We start from the raw sequence: 20,943 nt of genomic DNA, 5'->3' as shown, positions 1-20,943 counted from the left end.
TAAAAATAACAATATCCAAATAAATTGCTCATATGATTTCAGCACTGCCACAACATGATATATAGCTGAATTTGTTCAAACTACTTGTGTGGTTTCATTAAGCACTCATTACTGTGTGGGTCTTTTGAATGTTGCCAGTTGTAAACCCAATAGCAAATTAAGGTGATGTTAAGATCTAGTTTCATACTGTGCTTATTGATTAGGCTTGAGAGCTTTCGGCATTGGTTATCAATTAAAATGGCCGTAATGGTTTGCTGCTAGTTGCCTACCTTGATCTTCTCAACGCGTCTTCGTCAGGGTCTTGCACTGCAGGAGGAAGAGAGTAAAGTACATTTAGAAATATCCAGTTAAAACAAATCCACCTTGCTAATGTCAAATGGTACATTTAGTAAGGAAGTGTGCTTAATTTGTCACCATTAATGTTTTACTCCAAACCACTATGGGCACTTTGTGGATTTGAAGTGGTCGTGGTGCCTGGAGTCTGTATGTGGAGCATTTTGCTTCGAATCTTGGCACATACAGAGATTAACCCTTTCGCTGCTAGAGTTGGAACTCCACCTCCGGCAGGATCATTAGCCAGTCCAGAACAAAGTTCTGGTCTGGATAATGTCAATTCTATGCAAAATGGCATCTGATCACATGATGCAGTGCACGTTAGCACCAGACAGCCAATGGCAACATGTCCACCACTTCTCGGTTCCCTCCTGACATCTAAACTTACAAAACAACTAATTAAAATCCAAATGGCAAAATTTAGGCAAAAAATAGTTAATATGGAAAGGTTCTCAAATTTTGCTTAAGTCACGGGTTTGCTATTCTAGCCTAACATTTAGAATTTGGAATCCAGTTCAATACAATACGCCTTAAAATAAAGTTGACGTCTGTCACTGGCATTATGTTATGGCGGATATCTAATATTGGCCTCAATTTAATATTGTTGAATATGTTTTTCATATTATTTCATAATTTTGGACATACTTTTAAAATGAATTAATATTGTGAAAAATATTTAAAAAATTAAAAAAAAGTTTTTTTTTGGTATATTGATATATTTCTTATATATAGTATTTATTGTTTTTAAAAGTTTATCCATTGATATTAAATCAAGGCCACTAGTCTACAGATACCATTTCTAAAATGTATTAAAGTGGACCTAACATATGGATAATTAGGAAGGCATACATTTACTAGCCCTCAAAATCATAGGTGTATTTTGCACATTTCATTAGTATGTGTGCCGTGAGATATGTTACACAGAAATCGGCACACATTTAAAATAGATTTAAAAAAAATAATAATTAAATGTATTTGTTTTTATTATTATATTCCTCTGTAATAATAGGGAGAGCAGTGGCATGAGAGCCTAAATGAACCCTTACTTGATTTAGACATGTGCAAAAATTCATTTTAAGCAATTTGTCCAAATACAATTTCTTGTAATCAGCAAGCAAAACAATAATAATAACAAAAAAATAGTAAGTATATTTTTATTTAAGTCATTTTATTATTTATTTTAAAGGATTTCAGTTCGGACAGTTCAGTTCATTAATGAACAAATCACATTTTTGGAATTGCTTTGTTTGGTGATCACCAGCAATTTTATTACGCTTTAAACCATTTATTTTTTTTGCGAATGTCTATTATGGTCGGTCATGTACATTGATTTTTCTGCCTTAAAAGGTCATGTCTACGATTGTAAAATATTTTAGTATTTTTGAAACACAGTAGTTAAAAATGCTTAATCCAATTTCCTTTGCCAGTTTATTTTTGCTTTAAATATATAAAGACTACTCACTGTATTCGGTGCCAGTTAGCTGTGCAAGGACACGGAAGGACTTCGACTGCAGATTGGCAGCACGGCGTGCCCAGTCATCAATCTCACTCTCGCTTTTGCCCTGAGTTTTAAGCACAGCCTGATACACTGGAGAAGCAATGTCTACAAGGGGATCTTTAACAGGGAGGTTACTGTAATTCAGAAAGATGGAGTTGGACATTGCTATAAACTGGTTCTAATCCCTGTAACATGCGGATAAATGTTACATAAAACACCTTATACAAGGCATAAACAATCAACTGTTACAAAGCTAACATAGTAAAAATAACCAGAAATCATGTCAACCTATATCTATCTCTGCTGTAAATGCCTAATGGGAAGTACAGGCAAGTCTGGGAATTTTTTTCAAATGAAAAAAAATATTTATCAGTTATTTGAAATGATCTACAATTTGAATCAGTGATAGTATGTTTCGAAATGTGGATCTCTCACTTGATATGAATTCAAATTGATCAACTATGCCATTTTATTTATAGTCTTATGGTTCTAATTAAATAAAAAAAAATAAAAAACCAGATATTAAAATATGTACAACTAAAACAGGATGAATGGTGTGTGACCACTTCACCCCCTGCAAATTTAATTTGCGTGTTATACAATTATTAGTATAACAAAAATATATTTATCCCTATATTTTTATACCTCTAATGTCATGTATAAGCATTTAGATTATCACTTATACCGCTATATACCATACTATACTGACGGAACGTTTCTATTTAGATGATTTATTAAGGTTTCTTTTTTTTAACTATGAATACATTTAACCTTTCAGTCTTGGCAACCTGCCGAGATTCTTAACAGACACAGCTTGCTATTTTAAATTGGATGACCTGTAGGGTGGGTCTGGAGAAAACATACACTACCAAAGTAACTTACTGGTTACTCCTACAGACCCCTATTAAGTACAAAAATATATACTTTAATTAACTTTGATCATATTTGAGTGCTGCAGGCTCATACTAGGGGCTTCCTTAGTTGTGCTAAGCTAAGCCCTGCAGTGCAGAGCCAGCTCATTGTCTAAATTGTTTGACTATTTACTTCCAGGGGCACTAGGGCACCTCTAAAACCATAACCAATACAGCTCGCAGTAGTGGTTATGGTGCTTCGGGGTGTTCCTATTAAAATCAAAAGGAAAGCTAGGATTGACTGGCATGTGTCAACTACTTCCAAATGTGGGCAAAACTATCTGCAGGAAACTGTAAATCATGGGTATTTGTGGCAAACATAGGGAGTTTAAAAGTTACTATTCATTAATTCTGCAAAATTGAAAATAGTATTTATATAGTGCTTTGAAAATTGGGGTTAACACCAACCCGGAGTGCCTCTTTAATGTCTAACTACCAGACGTGCCTGCTACTATTACAGTAATAATAACAACAGCATACATATATTCCTATTATTTGTACAAAATCTCAATATCAAGATAAAGGATGTTAACAAAAGGCTTATACAGTATAATATATATTCCATTCATTCTATCTATTTGAAAGGCTGTTTGGCTTGTATTGCACCACCGATCTGGAAGCGATGGAACACAGATTAGCAGTGGTATCTGTTAATCTAATCTCTACATCGGTACAAGAAACTATATGTATGTGATGTAAAAATGTATGATTACAGTGTCACCAAATCTTTTATTTTTACATGGAAAGATAAGTCAAGGTAATTGATACATTTAGATATCAATTAATTTTAGAAACCAAACAGCCTTTTTCTTCAAAGTACACATCATTATCAAAACATGTTTTTTTTTTTAGATACAGTCAAACCTCTTTTCAATAATAAGCAATATTTTTTTTATTTTTTTTATTTTTAGTGTAACGATCAATGTTTTATTTTTTATATATATATTTGTTTTAATTATTTTATATGCAGGCATTCATTGTACTGCCTGTGTGAATATCAAAAATGAACACTTTGGCATCAAATTTCTCAAATTTTTGTTTTTTTTTTGTTCAAAAGGTTTGATTGTAAGGACAGACAGGAATACATAAAAAAAAACATTACCCACAACTCTTGGTTCTTGGTATATATTGTAATAAGGGATCACAGAAATGCAAAATTATAAAAAAAAGAACAAAATTAGAATATACAAGTAGGTTCGCATCCTCCATAGACCATGACATGAGCTTCTATAGAACTTTATAGATACGTTATATTTACTAGGCAGTCTTCCATAGTTCGGTAATCCCCTCAGCCTGAAGAGTACCACCTATCTGTGACCATTGTCAAGAACAGTGGTTCCAAAACCAGTCCTCATGGCCCATCAGCAGTACAGGATTTATGTATTTCCCTGTTTTATTCCAGTTGAGATACTGACAAAACCTGCACTGTTGTTGGGTCTTGAGGACTGTTTTGGGAACCACTGGCCTAGAACATATGATGTATTAGAAGATAATTAATGGAGACTCTCGTTTCTCATGTGCCTTAGTGACGATATATTTCTGTTCCAGGTGGAATTCCTGCCCTAAAATTTGGTGGTTTTATTACATGTAGGTTTTCTTTGCTATTGCAGGATTGTTTTGTTCCTGTAGATAAAATGCAATAAATCCCTTAAATATGTTTTTTCCGCTTGCAACAGATTAATCTATAGTGAACTGGTTTACGGATTTATTTTACAATAATAACATCATTTCAAATCCTATTTAGGGATCTCATAACCTACCTATATCTACCTAGGTGATACGTGTAGCATGAGAACAGGACATCATGAGAGAAGAACATTATGCTGCAGACATAGAACAATCTAAGGCAAACTAAAGCAAGCACACAGAGTGATTTGTGACTAGTGCGGCACATAAGAATGGGCTTTCAGGGGACATTATGAAGTTATCCAGTGTACAAATTACTCCATGTGGTACTCGATGAAGACTTCCAGTATGGAACCTTCATTTATGATCTGAGTGCGGCCATAGAGAAAGCACAAGAGAGTAGTCTACGGGCCTCCACGACATTGGATCAGAAGGGGTTACACAGCTATTGGACTCCCTGGCACCTTTTGAGTTCTCCATTCCTAAACCACTGCCAACACGTTAACCAGGAATAGAACGTTGTAGCTAAGTAGAACACATGATATAAGAATACAACATTCCATAGTGTTCTACATTTAAAACGTTGCATCGAATGACATCTTTCCTAAAATCATAGTATGACGATTCACACACTTAATCTTTACTCTTATACAAGCAAATCAAATGATAATTCAAATTGGCTTTCGTGCTTTATGTTTACCATATTTACTGGTAGAGCCCTGTTCAGCATATAATATCTATATATCTATTATCAATTCGTTATCTGAAATGGAAGTTGTGTTTGTATATAGACTTTTTTGCCATTCAGGAAATTACAGTGTCTGCATTGGTTCAGAGATTAAGTAGGCCACTATAGATTTATTTGAGAGTTTTCCTCTGCAATCCAGAGACATCTAAAGAAGGGTCAACAAGCATTGTTTGCGTTAAATAGAACTCAGAATTCAATATCCATGGCCATTAAAGTGAACTATGATTTATGTCAATTATTACTGACTTTAAAAAAAAAATATAACGTATTGCCCTTTTCTATAATTGTAACATCAACCATCAAATTACTCTTTGGGTACACCATAAAATATTCTTAGATCTTTTCAAACCTGGCACTTTGTTTGCTGCTATTGTCCTAGATTGTTTCATTCCCTTCTACTAATGATTGTTTTCCTTTTTGTTACAAATTACCCATTACTACATTCATCAAACAGAGATTATAAAGAACAATGTTTTTGTTTGGTTCTGAACACCACTCTTCTCTTGTGCGACATGTATTGGTCGGGCAATACAATTTGGACTTCCTTTTAAGGATTGAAAAAAGGAATGAATCAAGCTGCAAAACTGGCTAGTTTCTATTACGGAAAGAAAATAGAAATGGAATTACGTGGGGATACTTATAATGACTGTACACCAGAACATTTTCACTGTGGAAAGTAAAGACATTTATTATACGAACAGGAGCCCCGAAAGATGAATGGGAACCTAGGAAGAATAGATTGTGTTTAGAATGTATTTTGTAGTGTTCTAAGTTAGAAAGAGGTGTTTACTTACGCCAATGAAGATTCTGGGGCACTGTGATTTACCAAACCATTGAGGTTTGGAGGCCATCATTATGCAGATAGGATGGACACAAGAGTGAGGTTAGTATGTGAAATATGTTAATAAGGAAAGAATGGATACAGAGAAGAAGAAAAAAAAAGAGAGAATAATACGGTCAATAAAATCAAACATAAGCAACAAAACAAAAAAAAGAATCAGAGATAATTTTAGCAAATGTCTTAGATTAGCCACAACGAATAAAGCATGTATTCTAGAGAAATGAAGTTACCGCACAAAGGAAAACGAGGGAGTGAGTTATCAGGATGTTCAGATTAGCAACTGATTTTTTCCCAATCTGAATACATTAATACTGAATGATGGTTTTGAGTGAATGATGGAATTTAAGGAGTTTGTTATATAGTCTATGGTTAAAGCTGTTGTCTATACTTGTGAGCTATGTAAGTCCTTCCACAATTAAAGTTGGACATAATTCAATATAATTTTGGGGTGAATAGTTCAATAATTCATACTATTTCCAAAGAATGGTGTATAGTATTTTTGGAGCAACGCATTTATTTTTACTTGAGCTTACGATAGCTTGTGACCCAGAATTAATGACTATATGAAGGTATTTTGCAATACTATCAAAATAGCTCTAATTGGGCACGGATACTATTCGTTCTATACAATAACTATTTGTGAACTCTAACTGCATATCCACAGGAAGCCCAGTTAGCTTTACTGACAGTGGCCCTTGTACTGTCTAACAATACACCATATGCAAAATGCTAGATCTGCTTTTGAGACAGAATAAATGTTAATTTCTTCTATCAAAGAGCATGTTGTTATGTTCTCAAATACATGTCTGTATGAAAGACTTTATACAATGAAAGATGCCTATACAAGATTTCCAACTCTTTCTTACCAACTAGGAGATTTAATTTGATAGCACTTATTGATAAATTACTTGGCAGACCTACTGTCTTATGCCCACAAGGCATTGATTTCCATAACTTATAAATGTAGATTTAGATTTTAAAGCATTCCCTAAAATGGGTTGAATGTACAGTAGAAAGCACAGATTAATGTCTACAATCCTAGCAGAATAAAAAAAAAAAGTTCTAGGTAACCTTCAGCACTCCAGATGTCCTACATCTCCGATAATGGTCTTACAGCCATAATGCTGGCAAAGCATCAATGGAGATGTAGTCCAGTACATCTGGAGTGTAAAAAGTTGCCTATCCCTGTTTTAGAGCAAGAGGGCTCTTCATCAAATAGCACTTTAAAAGCTGTGGCAACCCAAAAACTCTTGGGGTCACCACAATGAGTGAGGACATCAGAGAGACATTTGGATACATACAAGGGACAGAATTTGGGCCCAAAATAGTCTGTCCTTCTTAAAAAGGGACATTTGTAAGGTATGGCTTAGAGAATAGTACAATCTCACAAATCATCCTCACGGGTTATAAAACACTATTTGTTTATTAAAGGGACACTCCACTGCCCAAATACAAAATAAATAAAAACGGCTGTTTAGTAAATATATCCTAATTCAAAATCTGAATGCATTTAATTGTGCTTTTTTACATTGGAGTTATATCTAAAAACAACTTGCAAAAACCGCAAATCTCTTGTCTGCAGCCTTTACAAGCCTTCCTCTTCTAACCACGCCCAGACTTTCTGTGGCTGTCCAATCACAGACTTCTCAATGAAAATTCATTGCAAGGCAGGTGCTCTGGGCAATTGCTGCCTCTTGAGTTCAGTGCATATAAGCTAACCAAACCAGGAAGTAATAGTAACCTGTTGTCTGCTTGAAAAACCAAAGGGTTGTCAACTATAAAGTGTCAATTTCTAATTGCACTTTTTGCAAAATGAAAAAAAGTGCACGCACTCTTCATACATAGTTACATAGTTACATAGCTGAAAAGAGACTTGCGTCCATCAAGTTCAGCCTTCCTCACATTTGTTTTTTGTCGTTGATACAAAAGAAGGCAAAAAAAACCCAGTTTGAAGCAATTCCAATTTTGCAACAAGCTAGGAAAAAAATTCCTTCTTGACCCCAGAATGGCAGTCAGATTTATCCTTGGATCAAGCGGTTATTACCCTACATTGAAAGATTATGTCCTTGACTATTCTGTTTTTGCAAGTATGCATCTAGTTGCAGTTTGAACATCTGTATGGACTCTGATAAAACCACTTCTTCAGGCAGAGAATTCCACATCCTTATTGTTCTTACAGTAAAAAAACCTTTCCTTTGCCTTAGACGAAATCTTCTTTCTTCCAGTCTAAACGCATGGCCTCGTGTCCTATGTAAAGTCCGGTTTGTGAATAGATTTCCACACAATGGTTTGTATTGGCCTCGAATATATTTGTATAGTGTTATCATATCCCCTCTCAGGCGACGTTTTTCTAAACTAAATAGGTTTAAATTTGTTAACCTAACATAAAACTTTTCAGCAAGCTAAAGTGCTTTAGGGGTCTGGAGTGTCCCTTTAATGCATATATAACTGCTTATTAAAGTCTTTTATTAACAATTTTTGCCTTATATGGCATCATATCCAAGTGTATGACAACAACGTAAGATAATTAATTTACATATGGTGGTGCACAATGAGGTCATACAGAATGAGGGACTAATAGATTAAAACATGTTTGAAAATATGTTTAGATTTTCTTTTAAATATGCTAACAAAATGTAGAATATATTTGTATGCGCTATATACTCAGTGTAATATTTTATGTTCAGTTAAACTACCGTTCGTATCTTTTACAACTTGCTCATTGATAGAGAAATCCCATCATTCACACCTCATTTACCGTATTTTTTAAAAATTATTTCCCAATTAAGTTTCTCAAGTGACACACTGCCATGTTGAAATACTCTGGGTGACAGTAAATCTTAACAGTTTTAAATAAGGTGATGTTTACGGCTGTGCGCTCTCAGACTATATGACATTCAATAACCACGGAGCATAGACACTTAAAATGCTGACATTTTGCTCTAGAACAAATGCTATACAGTCACTAAACAGTCAAGGCAACAAACGACACAGAGCTGTTCCCGACTTGCTTGTCACTGGATGAGGAAAGTTTTGTGCATTTTACAAGATACAAAAATAGCTTTTTTCGGTGCTAGAGCCAACCGTTTTTTTCTTCTTCTGGCGAGCACATCTATACTTGACCTGAGTCTATTACTGTCTATTTCTGACACCGGAATAGCTGAACCTGCAGTCAGGGAACTTTTTTTCGTACTTTCTTACAATTCCTATGGCATTTCGCCTATCACATTACATGACTCTTGCATTTTCAGCTTGTTTGCAGGATATCCGTATCATTTAGACACTGTACTTGGGTTGTGCACTTAGACTTTTGCATAGCAAGGAAGGGTGTTAATGTTTTATGAGCACATTGCTAATGTGACATTACTGCTAGAGTCTGTTTAACGGTCTATAAATAGAGACAGCACATCTGCGGAATGTCCTGTATCCGATGGTATCAATAATTATTAAACCAGTTATAATCGTTATGGTGATCCTATCCACGTATCCCATATATTTAATACTTCAATATTTCAAGCATGCTGCAGTTTTAGTCATCGGAAATAAAATATCTGTAATAAATGTACATCATGAAAAATATTTGAAAATTAAAAGAATATTTTATTGGATTGTAAAGGAAAGGACAAGTGGAGTCCTATTAGTAAGACAAAATAGGGACAATTTCTTGGTAAAAGTAGAACAATTACCAAGGAAATCACTATAATTTCATTGCTCTTTCTAGATGTTTCCCCCTTTGTCATAAAGACTTCAATGAATCCCCATTTTGGCATGTCTTTCCCAGGCATTTGGCCCTATGATCTTTCATCATTTTGACATATTAATCCTGTGATCTTGATATATTGTTTAATGATAGGGTACAATGGTCAATGGATAGGCTACAGTGGTCAATCCTCAAGGCACACCAAAAGTCCACAATTTAGACATTCCCTATTTGTGTTTTAAGTGGGGGGTTTTGAAAAGAGTTGAATGGTGTGTCTTGAGGACTAGGTTGGGAACCAATAATCTAAAACACTGATATAATGTTCAAAAGGCTTAGATATTTATATATAAATAAGATACACATACTACAGCTTAACAGTTCTAGTTGCTATATTGAAATAGTTCTCTTGTGCAGGTTGTGATACTTGTGCAAGAATCTGTGTTTTAGGGTAGAATCCTTATGCCATCCATACGTTAACTCAGAGTTATCTGTCTTTATCAACCAATAACAGAATTGATTGTGTGTTGCCTGGGTTCTTTATCTATTTTGGAAGTGTTAAAAATAAATACAATTTACTTGTCTACATTGTCGACAGTGGCGGCCGTTCATCTCTGAATATGTTTTGTTCAAAAGTTCATCTTCAGTATTCTTGCACACTCAAGGAATTAGATATGTTGGCCAAAACCTAATTGTGTTTAGGTGTGCATCTGTATATTGTATATTCTTTCATTTAATTATTTTTTTCTACAGGTTTTCTACAAGTCAAAAGTTGGGATCCATCAAAATACCTACAAGATGCTTAATGTTAGATTAATTTAATTATTCACATGATCTAACGGAGCAATGGACATAAATATGATGCATATTATGATGCATATTACCTCACCCCTTCTCCATCTTGAATGTACTATCATTAAGCATCTAATGCCTCGTTTCCACTGAGCAGTATGGTTCGGGTCGGTACGGTTCTGAAGGGTTAGAATGGTCCAGCCTATTTAGGTGAGCATTTCCACTGCAAGTTGGACCGACAGGTAGCATGCGGGGTCTAGACCAAATGCCTAGGGTGTCATTTGTCGTGAGCATGGACGTTTTCCTGTCCGCCAATCAATGGATTGTATAGTGTGACGCCAGTAGCTCCTCCCTAACCATACCATACCATTTCCTATGGACCTACATATGAAGGGGGCCCAGGAATAGTGTGGTTTGGTTTGGTTGTATGGGCCACTTTCATAATGGAAACACTCAAAATAGCGTACCAGACAGTACCGACACGAATCGAACCGCTCAGTGGAAACGGGCATTAGATGTTTTTTGGTGGTTCATGAGTTTTGACCCCATGCAATGGCTTGATGAACTTAGAAAATCTTTTTTTGTGGCATTTTAAAAAAAAATTCATTTTAATGTAACATACAGTTGATACAATTTCTAATTGGCATGTTCTCTGGTTGTATTTACAATGGACAAAATAAAGGTCTATGTCACCCATTAAGCTTAAAGCAATTTTGACAGCTTTCACACACATGATCTCAATTTACCATTACGCAAAAATATCTATTGATCTATTGATGTAACACCAGGTGCACCAGTAACCAAAGAAACCCTTCCATTAATAAACATGGTGTAGAAGTCGATTTTGCAGATACATTTAGTTATATATTTCCACTAACCTGCCTTGGACTTGATGCTTATCAAACTATATAGTCACAATTCCAAGTCCACTTTAAATAGGACTTTTGCTGGTGCAGAGGAAGCGAATTTAACACTTACAGGGCTATTCACTATAGTGAGGATTCAAAGTCAAATATCCTTTCCGTTCGGCAACTTTGGCCTTAAACATGAAATTTACTTTTAACTCACTCTGAATTCTCACTTGATCAATATCTTTTGTATACTGGTACATAGGTGTAAATTGTAAGCTTTACTATAAATTCTAGAGACATTGTATACAATAGTATAGACCAGGCATAGGCAACCTTCGGCACTCCAGATGGTTTTGACTACACCTCCCATTACGCTTTGCCAGTATGGGGGATGTAGTACACAACATTTGGAGTGCCGAAGGTTGCCTATCCCTGGTATAGACTATAAATAATATAGACACTGTATATAGTCTATGGGCCCAGATTGCACTGTTTACTAATTTTCATTGTGAGGACAGACGGAGCATCGTGAGTCTGTGCATTACGGCAGTCGCCCATTTACATACAGGGAGGTACCGACGGTGACTCCAGCATGCAGCAAAGAGAGTTGTGTATTTCTTACCTAGAGAGATCGCTGCCTCTGGCCTGTGCCTGGCCAGCAATAGCATCCATGATTGCATCTTGAGAGTACATGCTGATTGGGGTGTTATATTGGGCGTGAATTATTGTGGCTTTTCCCCCAGGACCTTTCACCTCGATGGGCTTGTGGGTGGACAGTGCAGAGTCTTTCAGGACATTTGCATTGAAACGTTCAACATACTCAGAGCTGACCAGGTGGGAAGTGGGTTGTGCATAGTGCATATGTGAAAGTGGGGAGGAAAGAAAGGAAAAGAGTGATACAAACAACAACAACAAAAAGAACCAACATCGGCAAACGGATCCAAGCGCTGCTGGCTACTTTAAGCCCACACATAGGTATTTTCAATCCGTGCTGTGGCTAATACATGCAGTGATAACACACATAGAATATCATGCATGAAAACAGTATTACATATTACCCATCTCTTCCTGGGGACACTTACAGCTGCTATGATCAAACAGGCATCAAGCAAGAGACATATAAACTGCAAAAGTATACCTCAATGGAAACTGTGAATAATTCTTAGCCCTGATCATAACAGCAATGGAAACACTGCAGCGTTCTTTGATATTGACGATAGCTATAATTCTTTGTCACACTTTCAATAAAAGCATATTTTTAATGCATTTATTTTTACACAAGCTATAAAAATGGCTCCTTCCTTATTGGAGATGGTGGCTGACGAAGGATTGGATGGAAGTTTGGGAGTTTTTCTGCAACTTAATGATTCGTGGCAGCCCAAAATGTCTCAAAGCTGTGTGCAGCCACCAAGTTGGAATTCTTTACCTCTATGACAAGGGTATAGGGATAAAAGTAATTCAACCTATGCATTTGGTAAGAGCAATGTGTAAATTGAATGTATTCACTACAAACAGGGTTATCCAGTGAAGTGAGTAAATTCAGCTTTGCTATCAGTTTGGCAACTCCGCACTTTAATTTCAAATTCATGTTTATTTCCCAAACAGTCTCACTTTGACGAATAACTGTGCGAATGTTACCAGGTCATTTTGTTTTCTAAAATGTGTACTTTTTTTTAGACTAAGCAAAAACATAAACAAAGTGCGAGTACCTATAGTACTGCATCAATGTTATTTAACATTTAAATAGCAGCCACTGTATATGTTTTCTTATACAGTTTTGTTTACAACCTCAGTAATACCATTTGACACCATGTGGTCAGACAGCAAGTTATAACGTGGAGTGACAGAACTGAGATGATTTACAAGAGGCTGTTAAAGTGCAGCTAATATTAAACTGTGTGTATGCAATCGGTAAGTAGTTACATTGGACACAATGTACACTCTGGTAAAGGAACACTACACACACTTAAAGCCATTCAGCGAAATGCGCTGTGTTTCTGGTGTTTGTCACATTTGTGACCGTTTCTAAAAGTGCAGATTTTAATAGAATATAAGTGGGGGGCAGAAACACATTTCTGGTTGTTAGACAGTCCAGAGGTTTACTTCTACAATTGTTAGCTCCACAGAGCTAATGTAAATGGCAGACGCGTAGTGCTAGTGCGCGACTGCGTTCTGTATTACAGCCTGTGTAGAAGAATAGAAAAGCCGTGTTTGCATGTGTAAGAACATCCACGGCTCCAGCACAGAGACTTCCAGGCTGTGAGAGGGAAGAACGGGAGGGCTTGCACGCTGTTTTAGAAAGAGAGGACCAAAAGAAAAATCCCCACAGGAAAGCACTGATTCAAAGCTTTCCTAAGGGGACGGCCTAATGCGACGTCTTGTGATCTGTGAGTATTTGTAAACTAAAATACCCAAACAAGGAAACTGAGACACTTCTTCACCTATCTACAGACTGCTCAACATTCCAAAAAGACACATATGTAAACTCATAATAAAAGTTTCCATATATTCTGTTAGGTCACGTTTGGAAATATGGATATGGGATACTAAACAGCAGCACAGCAAATTCAACACGAATAAAGAAGAGGTTTAAAACAGCCAAACTACATTATGGAATCTCCTACTACAGAAATACACAATGCATATACTAAATACGCATCATTTGACCATAGTTTCTGATCTATGGAAGTACAGACCTGTAAAAAAATCCTGTCTTATTATTAAGGATAGTTTGTTTATTTATGTATGGTAAATTGTGAACACACACACACACACACACTCTCAGACTCACTCACTCTCTATTCTCAATAGCTCTGAGTCTTCATAGACATAACTGTATAGTTAAATATTAGGACATTATAAAACCTGAACAATTCTATATTATAGTAAAGAAAGGCATCTGCATGCATGCTTTCTCAATTCTGGACTTTACTTCTTACATTTAATAAGAGCATTTCATTAATTCGTTTCCTATATCTAAAGCTATTAAAATTAAAAGGATTTAGTAGTTTGTTTCATACAAAATGCAAGCGAGTAGCTGTTGTCATAACTACGGAACTCCTGTTATAATATATAATAAACGTACATATACACAGTATATACATGCTGATCAACAACAACCCATATGCAAAGCGAGCACTCTTCAATATACTAACTTGGCAACAGTGTTGGCTATGACCTGTAAAGAAAGAACAGAAAGGTGTTTAGAAATGCCTCGTTACCTGGTTCTAAAATCTGTGCTGTAAAACCTCGAAAATGTTTCTTTGTTGAACGGCATGTAGGTAGAATACCCACTGTGTACAGACATCTTTCATATCAAAATATCTTTCTAGTGGGTTTACTATGAAACTATCGCACACTTGGCAAATCATAAATCATAGTCAGCGAGGGTTAAAGGGAACCTATAGTCTTACAAATATAAAAATATAGTTATTAACTAAACACCAAATTGTATGTTATTGAAACCAAAATTGTTAAATATAGGTTCAACTAAGAAAGCTGTGACTATGGCTAAAGTGAAGAATTCAAATTGCAATTACTTTCACAGAATTCACTTCCGCCCCCAAAGGGGTGAGTTATTCTGGCACACATGGGCTCCAAAATGACAAGCTGCCCAACAGGAAGGTCAACCCAGGCTCCCTTTACACCGAGCAATGCCAACGCACCTGTGTATATGTAATCACAAATATAGGGAATTAGGTGTCAGGGCTATACAGTAACGTGCTAATTCATAGCAAATTTCTAATTTAAGGCACAAAGAAGAAAAGATCATAAATATAAATAAAGGCAACTGGCAAAGAGGGGAGTGTGATCATTAAAGGGATACTATAGTCACCAAAACAACTTTAGCTCAATAAGGCAGTTTTGATGTATAGACCATGCCCCTGCAGTGTAACTGCTCAATTCTCTGTCATTTAGGAGTTAAATCACTTTGTTTATGCAGATCTAGTCACACCTCCCTTCATGTGACTCACACAGCCTTCCTAATCACTTCCTGTAACATCTAATGTTTACACTTCCCTTATTGTAACTGCTGTTTAATTTAGAATATATTGTCTCCTGCTCTGTTACTAGCTTGCTAGATCCCACAGGAGCCTTCTGTATGTGATTAAAGTTTAATTTACAGAAAAGGAGACAAAAACCTTTAAAGAAAGTTACATCAGATTGAAAATGTTACATTTTGTTTTCAAGCAGGCTGTGTGGGTCACAGCCAGGGGAGGTGTGGCTAGGGCAGCATTAACAGAAACAAAAGCGATTTAACTCCTAAATGGCAAAGAATTGAGCAGGGAAACTTCAGAGGCATGATATATACACCAAAACTGCTCCATTAAGCTAAAGTTGTTTTGGTGACTATAGTGTCCCTTTAAGATACAAGGGAAAAAGGAAAGGAAACCGAGAGAAAAAAAAACATGACAGAACCAATTAAAAGATGCTAAAATATATAATAGTATAGCTGATTATTATTGTTATTATAAAGATATGTGAACATTTTGCATCCGATATTTATGTCTAATGGAAGCTAGGTCTTTATAAAACGAGCGCAGTTGGCGATGATGGCATTCAAAAGGGCACTCCGCATTAACCGAAGCTTACATAGCTGTTTGTACTAAACTACAAATAGAAATAGAAAACAACTGTATAGCTAAAATACCAATCTGAGTAACAGGCAGAATATGTGAGGATTACAATTTATCCGGCAAGACTTACAGAGGTTTCATGTGTGCTGGCTGACCCCGAGGAATCTCTAAGCAGGAAAGCCATGTTCACATAGAGAACCACTTGCCACTTGCTGTATGAGTCCACTTCTACAGTAGAAACATTTTGTGATGCATTTTGTTTGAAAAGGGATATCTTGTTTCTTATGATAAACGTTGGGAAAATATTTAAAAGGGACACCACTAGGCACCACTTCATCATATTGAAAAGATTCTAATGCTGTGATAATTACTATTTCGAACTCCCTAAGGTGCCTATCATGCTGACATAAAGGGTCTTGCATGGTCTCTGCATTAACAGTGTCACGCCAACTCCGTGAGGAAGAGTAAATCCCAGGTCTTTAACTAGCAGGACTGTTGGTGGGGCTGTAGTAATAGACATATTTTGTATAACATCCATCTATTAGTTTATACTCTTAAAAGTACAATGTAGCATCACAGCGCCTTCAGCAAAGTCACATTAAAGGGATACTGTAGTGCCAGGAATACAAATCTGTATTCCTGGCACTACAGATCTCTCTGCCTCTCCCCCCCCTCCCCGGTAAATAAAGGGTTAAAAACCCTTTGTTTACTTACGTTATCCCAGCACCGATATTCCTTAGTGCTGGGTCAAAGCTCCGCCCCCTCCTCCGTCCCACGACGAGCGGGGTCTAATGCGCATGCCGCGCCCACATTAGACTTCCCCATAGGAAAGCATTGAATTAATGCTTTCCTATGGGGAAAAATCGGACGCTGGAGGTCCTCATGCAGAGCGTGAGGACGTCCAGCGTCAGATAACGGACCAAAAGTCCGTTTGGATTCCAGAAGCGCCCCCAGTGGCTGACTGGTAGACAGCCACTGGAGGAAGACTTAGTGCTGCAATGTAAACACTGCAGTTCTCTAGAACTGAAGTGGTCTGGGTGCCTACAGTGTCCGTTTAATAATGAATTTGGCAAATCTGGCTATTACAAGTATGGCTATTTACTAAGCACAGAGTAAGGGATTTTTAACAGTGCATTCTCCCGCTGTTTGCTACTTGATCAACAACAATACACTGGGCTGGCTTGAAGACAGAGCTAAATAAATATATGACAAGAATTTCCCCAATGCCTGTACTAAACTAGATGTCTCTTCCTTCATTAAACATTCTGAGGCCTGTGGAATAAATGCATGTTTTCATTGGGGATATATCTATTAATTAGAAAAGTTTACTGGTTTTTTTTTTGTGTAGTAGAGTGTTCTTTTAACAAAAAGCCGTTTAGCATTCTAAGGGGCGATGGTTATGACTAAACACATACAGAGTGGATTCACGTTAGGCAGTTTTTGGTCCTTGTCTCCCCCTGTCTGTTCCTGCCTCCATTGCATTGCTCAATAAAGCTTCCTATTATTAACACAAACTACGAGACTGAGAGTGTCTTTTCCTGGAGTACTGTTTAAGGAATCTGAGTATGCTGTACTTTTTGGGTCTTTCCTAGAACCTTGGATGTCTTTCCCACACATGCTCAGACTCTGCATTCTACACAATTTCGTGAATGGCATTTCTTGTTTAGATTTTTTGTTTTAAGCTGGCTCAATATTTTTTTTTTATTTTTTTTAAATATGAAAAACATAGAACATCTACTACAACCAAATAACTTTTGGAATGTTGTACTTAATATTAATACACAGTACTCGGGTTTTTATTTGCTCATCCACGCTCCCCTGATGACATCATTCCCCCTCTAAGCTATGCACATCAGGCAACTGCTAACAACCAAAACAGTTAGACAGGCTAACTGCTGTTTGTAGAATACTCAGGGGAAGCAGTAGCTCTTACTGTACAGAAGAGAATTACCAGGATCTATAAATCCCCAATTGTTGTTATATCAAATGGATACATTCTGTATGTGTTAAAGTAACACTTCCTGTATCATAACCACTATAGTGTTCTTTTTTTGTAAAATTTTTATCCTGTATTTTTGCAGTGCAAGGTAAAAACATGCAAACTTATGGATACATGAGTACAAAGATGCTACACTGTTTTTTGTTTTTTTTGATAGCATGCAAAGAAGGCACATATAATAGTTAGAGAAAATAATAATAACAGACTAGGAATGAATACACTGAGAGTATGGGTTATAATAAGACAAAGAGCAATGGGAAAGCCTCTAGGAGTAAAAGACTATTAGCCGATTTCCCTTTTCTGGGCCAGCAACAGTCCCACGTGTAACCACTCAAAATCACAGGACCTCCAGCTAGTCACCACATGGTTTGCCACTCTGCTGCAGATTAGCTTTGTGAAAGCAGCAACCACTCTGCAAGCTAGAAAAGGTAGCACTTCAGTCACGGCCTTGGAGCGATGCCTATCTGTGGTCCCAGACCGGAAATCACTAGTCCTCGAAGGTAAGGTCAGGTCTGGAAGTGCAGGTGGACCAGGACTGGGAGATAGTCGCAATTTAGACCTCTGTCGCATCAAAGCATCGTGGGATCTTCCCCGGAGACTTTACTGCAGAGTCACTCCAGCAGGGCGGGCAGTATACAAGCTGCGTCCCCGTCTGCGAGAAGCAGCTGAGAAAGTCTGTGAAGATTTGCTCTGGTCTGCTCTGCGTGTCACTAGGGTAGACAGAGTATGCCTCAGATGTTGCCATCTTGTCTGCTACGGGGCCTTCGGCTCCTAGTGGTGCAGGTGCCCGTGGGTGTAGAACCTCTGGGACCGGGATAACCCCCACCGGTCCAAGAGGGCAGCAGAAGTAATCACCAGACTATGCTGGGTACAGGTGAGCGGTTGTCCCTCCTGTACTGAGTCAGCTAGTAGTAGTAGGCCGCCAGCAGTGCAGTGATATAAGGCTGCAGGAGTGGTATCACTGTGTTCACAAGAGGTTCCAAAAACAGGGATATCTGGAGAAATGTTGTGAAATCAGGTAGATTCAGTACAATGTTGAGAAAACCAGGTCAGTTCAGTGGAGCTGCAGCCCTAAGCTTCCTCACAACATGGCAGCCAAGCCCCGCCCCCACCACTACAGCTTTCTGCAGTGGTTGTGGTGCCAGGAGTTCCATGGCACCACTTTATGTAAATGCACCAGGGCACTCTTGGCACCATAACCATTACAGTATGCTGTCGAGGTTTGGAATATTACATTAAATGAGGACCATGATTCTTCCAGAAAGTACAGCATGGAATAAACATTGAAAATCACCGAGAACTTGTGTTAAACTTTTTTTTTTTTTTGTGAAGTTCCATTTTCTTTTAACTTTATATTTAAGATGTCACACTCAAAATCAAAATCCAGCTAAATCCTGGCACAACCATGGCATACATTGCCTTAAGAGTAGCAGAAACAGAAACATTCCTTCTGGTGCTCTGCATTCACACACAATCTGTTAAAGGACCACTCTAGTGCCAGGAAAACATACTCGTTTTCCTGGCACTAGAGTGCCCTGAGGGTGCCCCCACCCTCAGGGACCCACTCCCGCCGGGCTCTGGGGGGAGGAAGGGGTTAAACTTACCTCTTTCTCCAGCGCCGGGCGGGGAGCTTTCCTCCTCCTCCTCTTCTTCCTCGCGACGTCATCGGCTGAATGCGCATGCGCGGCAGGAGACGCGCTCGCATTCAGCCGGTCACATAGGAAAGCATTCATAATGCTTACCTATGGACGCTTGCGTGCTCTCACTGTGATTTTCACAGTGAGAAGCACGCAAGCGCCTCTAGCGGCTGTCAATGAGACAGCCACTAGAGGCTCTGGAGGCTGGCTTAACCCTCAGTATAAACATAGCAGTTTCTCTAAAACTGCTATGTTTATAAAAAAAAAGGGTAAAAGCTAGCTGGACCTGGCACCCAGACCACTTCATTAAGCTGAAGTGGTCTGGGTGCCTAGAGTGGTCCTTTAATTGACAGAGAGGAGCAGGACTCATAACAATGGCTGACAGGGAGCCAAGATGGAGGTGCTACGTTTCGACATAGCTGTAAATATAGTGGTGTGGATTTCTACATTGAATTTTAATATGGGACTTTTCCGTAATATTAATACAATGTTTATGTAGTTAAATTCCCAGTACCATGAAATAACATTAACATTGCTTGGGTTTATACACGCTCAGTCATATGATAATCATTATTCCTTTAACAAAAACACATTTTGATCCCTTTAGTGATATCAAAAATATTCTGCCATTTCTGTAAGCCTTTAAACTATCTGCCTGCTATAGTATCTAGTGAGATATATCGGGAACAAGTTGGAGCCTGTAAGCGGATAGTTATACAGCCATTTTTGGTATGTCTTCAACAGCTGAGCATCCGCTTACAGTCAAACACAGTGTAACAGTATCATTTGGTTAAAAAAAAATGGGCCCGTGTCTGTTTTAATCCTCTGAACCTCATCCATGCACGTCATCCGACATGTTTAAGGTAGTACAGGGGTGTAAACGTTTAGAGAAGAGCTCAATTTATGGCTTCATTGAGAAGGTAGAAATGGGAATGGATGATTTCTGCAGAGGATTTATTATCGAATGACTATAAACAACTCCCAAGGAGCGCGTACATGTTCCAGATGTTGAGGAGTTTGTGCAAGTTTCGTTCTGTGTCTTTCTGATAAATAGTTACGTTCATACTGAAGCCCTATAGGAATTCAGACAGCTATAACATAGGGCTAGAATTTCATAACGGACACATGAACTAACTCCTACTTGTATAGGATCCTTCCACACAAATCAGGGTTATTTATTATAGTGAGAATTCAAAGTGAATTTCACATTTAAGGCCAGAGCGGCCAAGCTGAATGTATAGCTGACTTGTTTCCTGTTTGGCTATTTTGATCTTAAATTTTCAATTAATTTTGAATTCTCTTGAAATTTCACTTTAGTTAAAACCCCTGACTGTCTCTACATGAATGTATTAAGTGTAATATATTGATACACATTATGACCACTCCGCACACTTACCAACATATCCTGTCCTCTTCCTAGGAGAAAAGAGGCT

The 20,943-nt window shown here is 37.6% G+C and overlaps 1 protein-coding gene across 2 annotated transcripts in view; it reads right to left on the bottom strand.

Annotated features, from left to right (window-relative positions):
• The window catches only part of LDB3 (LIM domain binding 3), a 122,697-nt gene that overhangs the window by 4,858 nt on the left and 96,896 nt on the right, over positions 1 to 20,943 (bottom strand). Inside the window, exons 5-9 of one of the 2 annotated variants that reach the window (XM_063433610.1) lie at positions 14,453 to 14,475; positions 11,920 to 12,123; positions 5,911 to 5,931; positions 1,796 to 1,965; positions 270 to 306 (exon numbers count right to left, since the gene is read on the bottom strand). In XM_063433610.1, coding sequence (XP_063289680.1) covers positions 270 to 306; positions 1,796 to 1,965; positions 5,911 to 5,931; positions 11,920 to 12,123; positions 14,453 to 14,475 — 455 coding nt within the window. The remainder of the gene's footprint in view (positions 1 to 269; positions 307 to 1,795; positions 1,966 to 5,910; positions 5,932 to 11,919; positions 12,124 to 14,452; positions 14,476 to 20,943) is intronic. The other variant, XM_063433611.1, reaches the window with a different exon arrangement.

Source organism: Pelobates fuscus, chromosome 10 (assembly GCF_036172605.1).
Source record: "Pelobates fuscus isolate aPelFus1 chromosome 10, aPelFus1.pri, whole genome shotgun sequence".
Classification (NCBI taxonomy): domain Eukaryota; kingdom Metazoa; phylum Chordata; class Amphibia; order Anura; family Pelobatidae; genus Pelobates; species Pelobates fuscus.
Note: the sequence above shows the minus strand (reverse complement) of the source record. Positions and strands in the feature narration are given on the sequence as shown.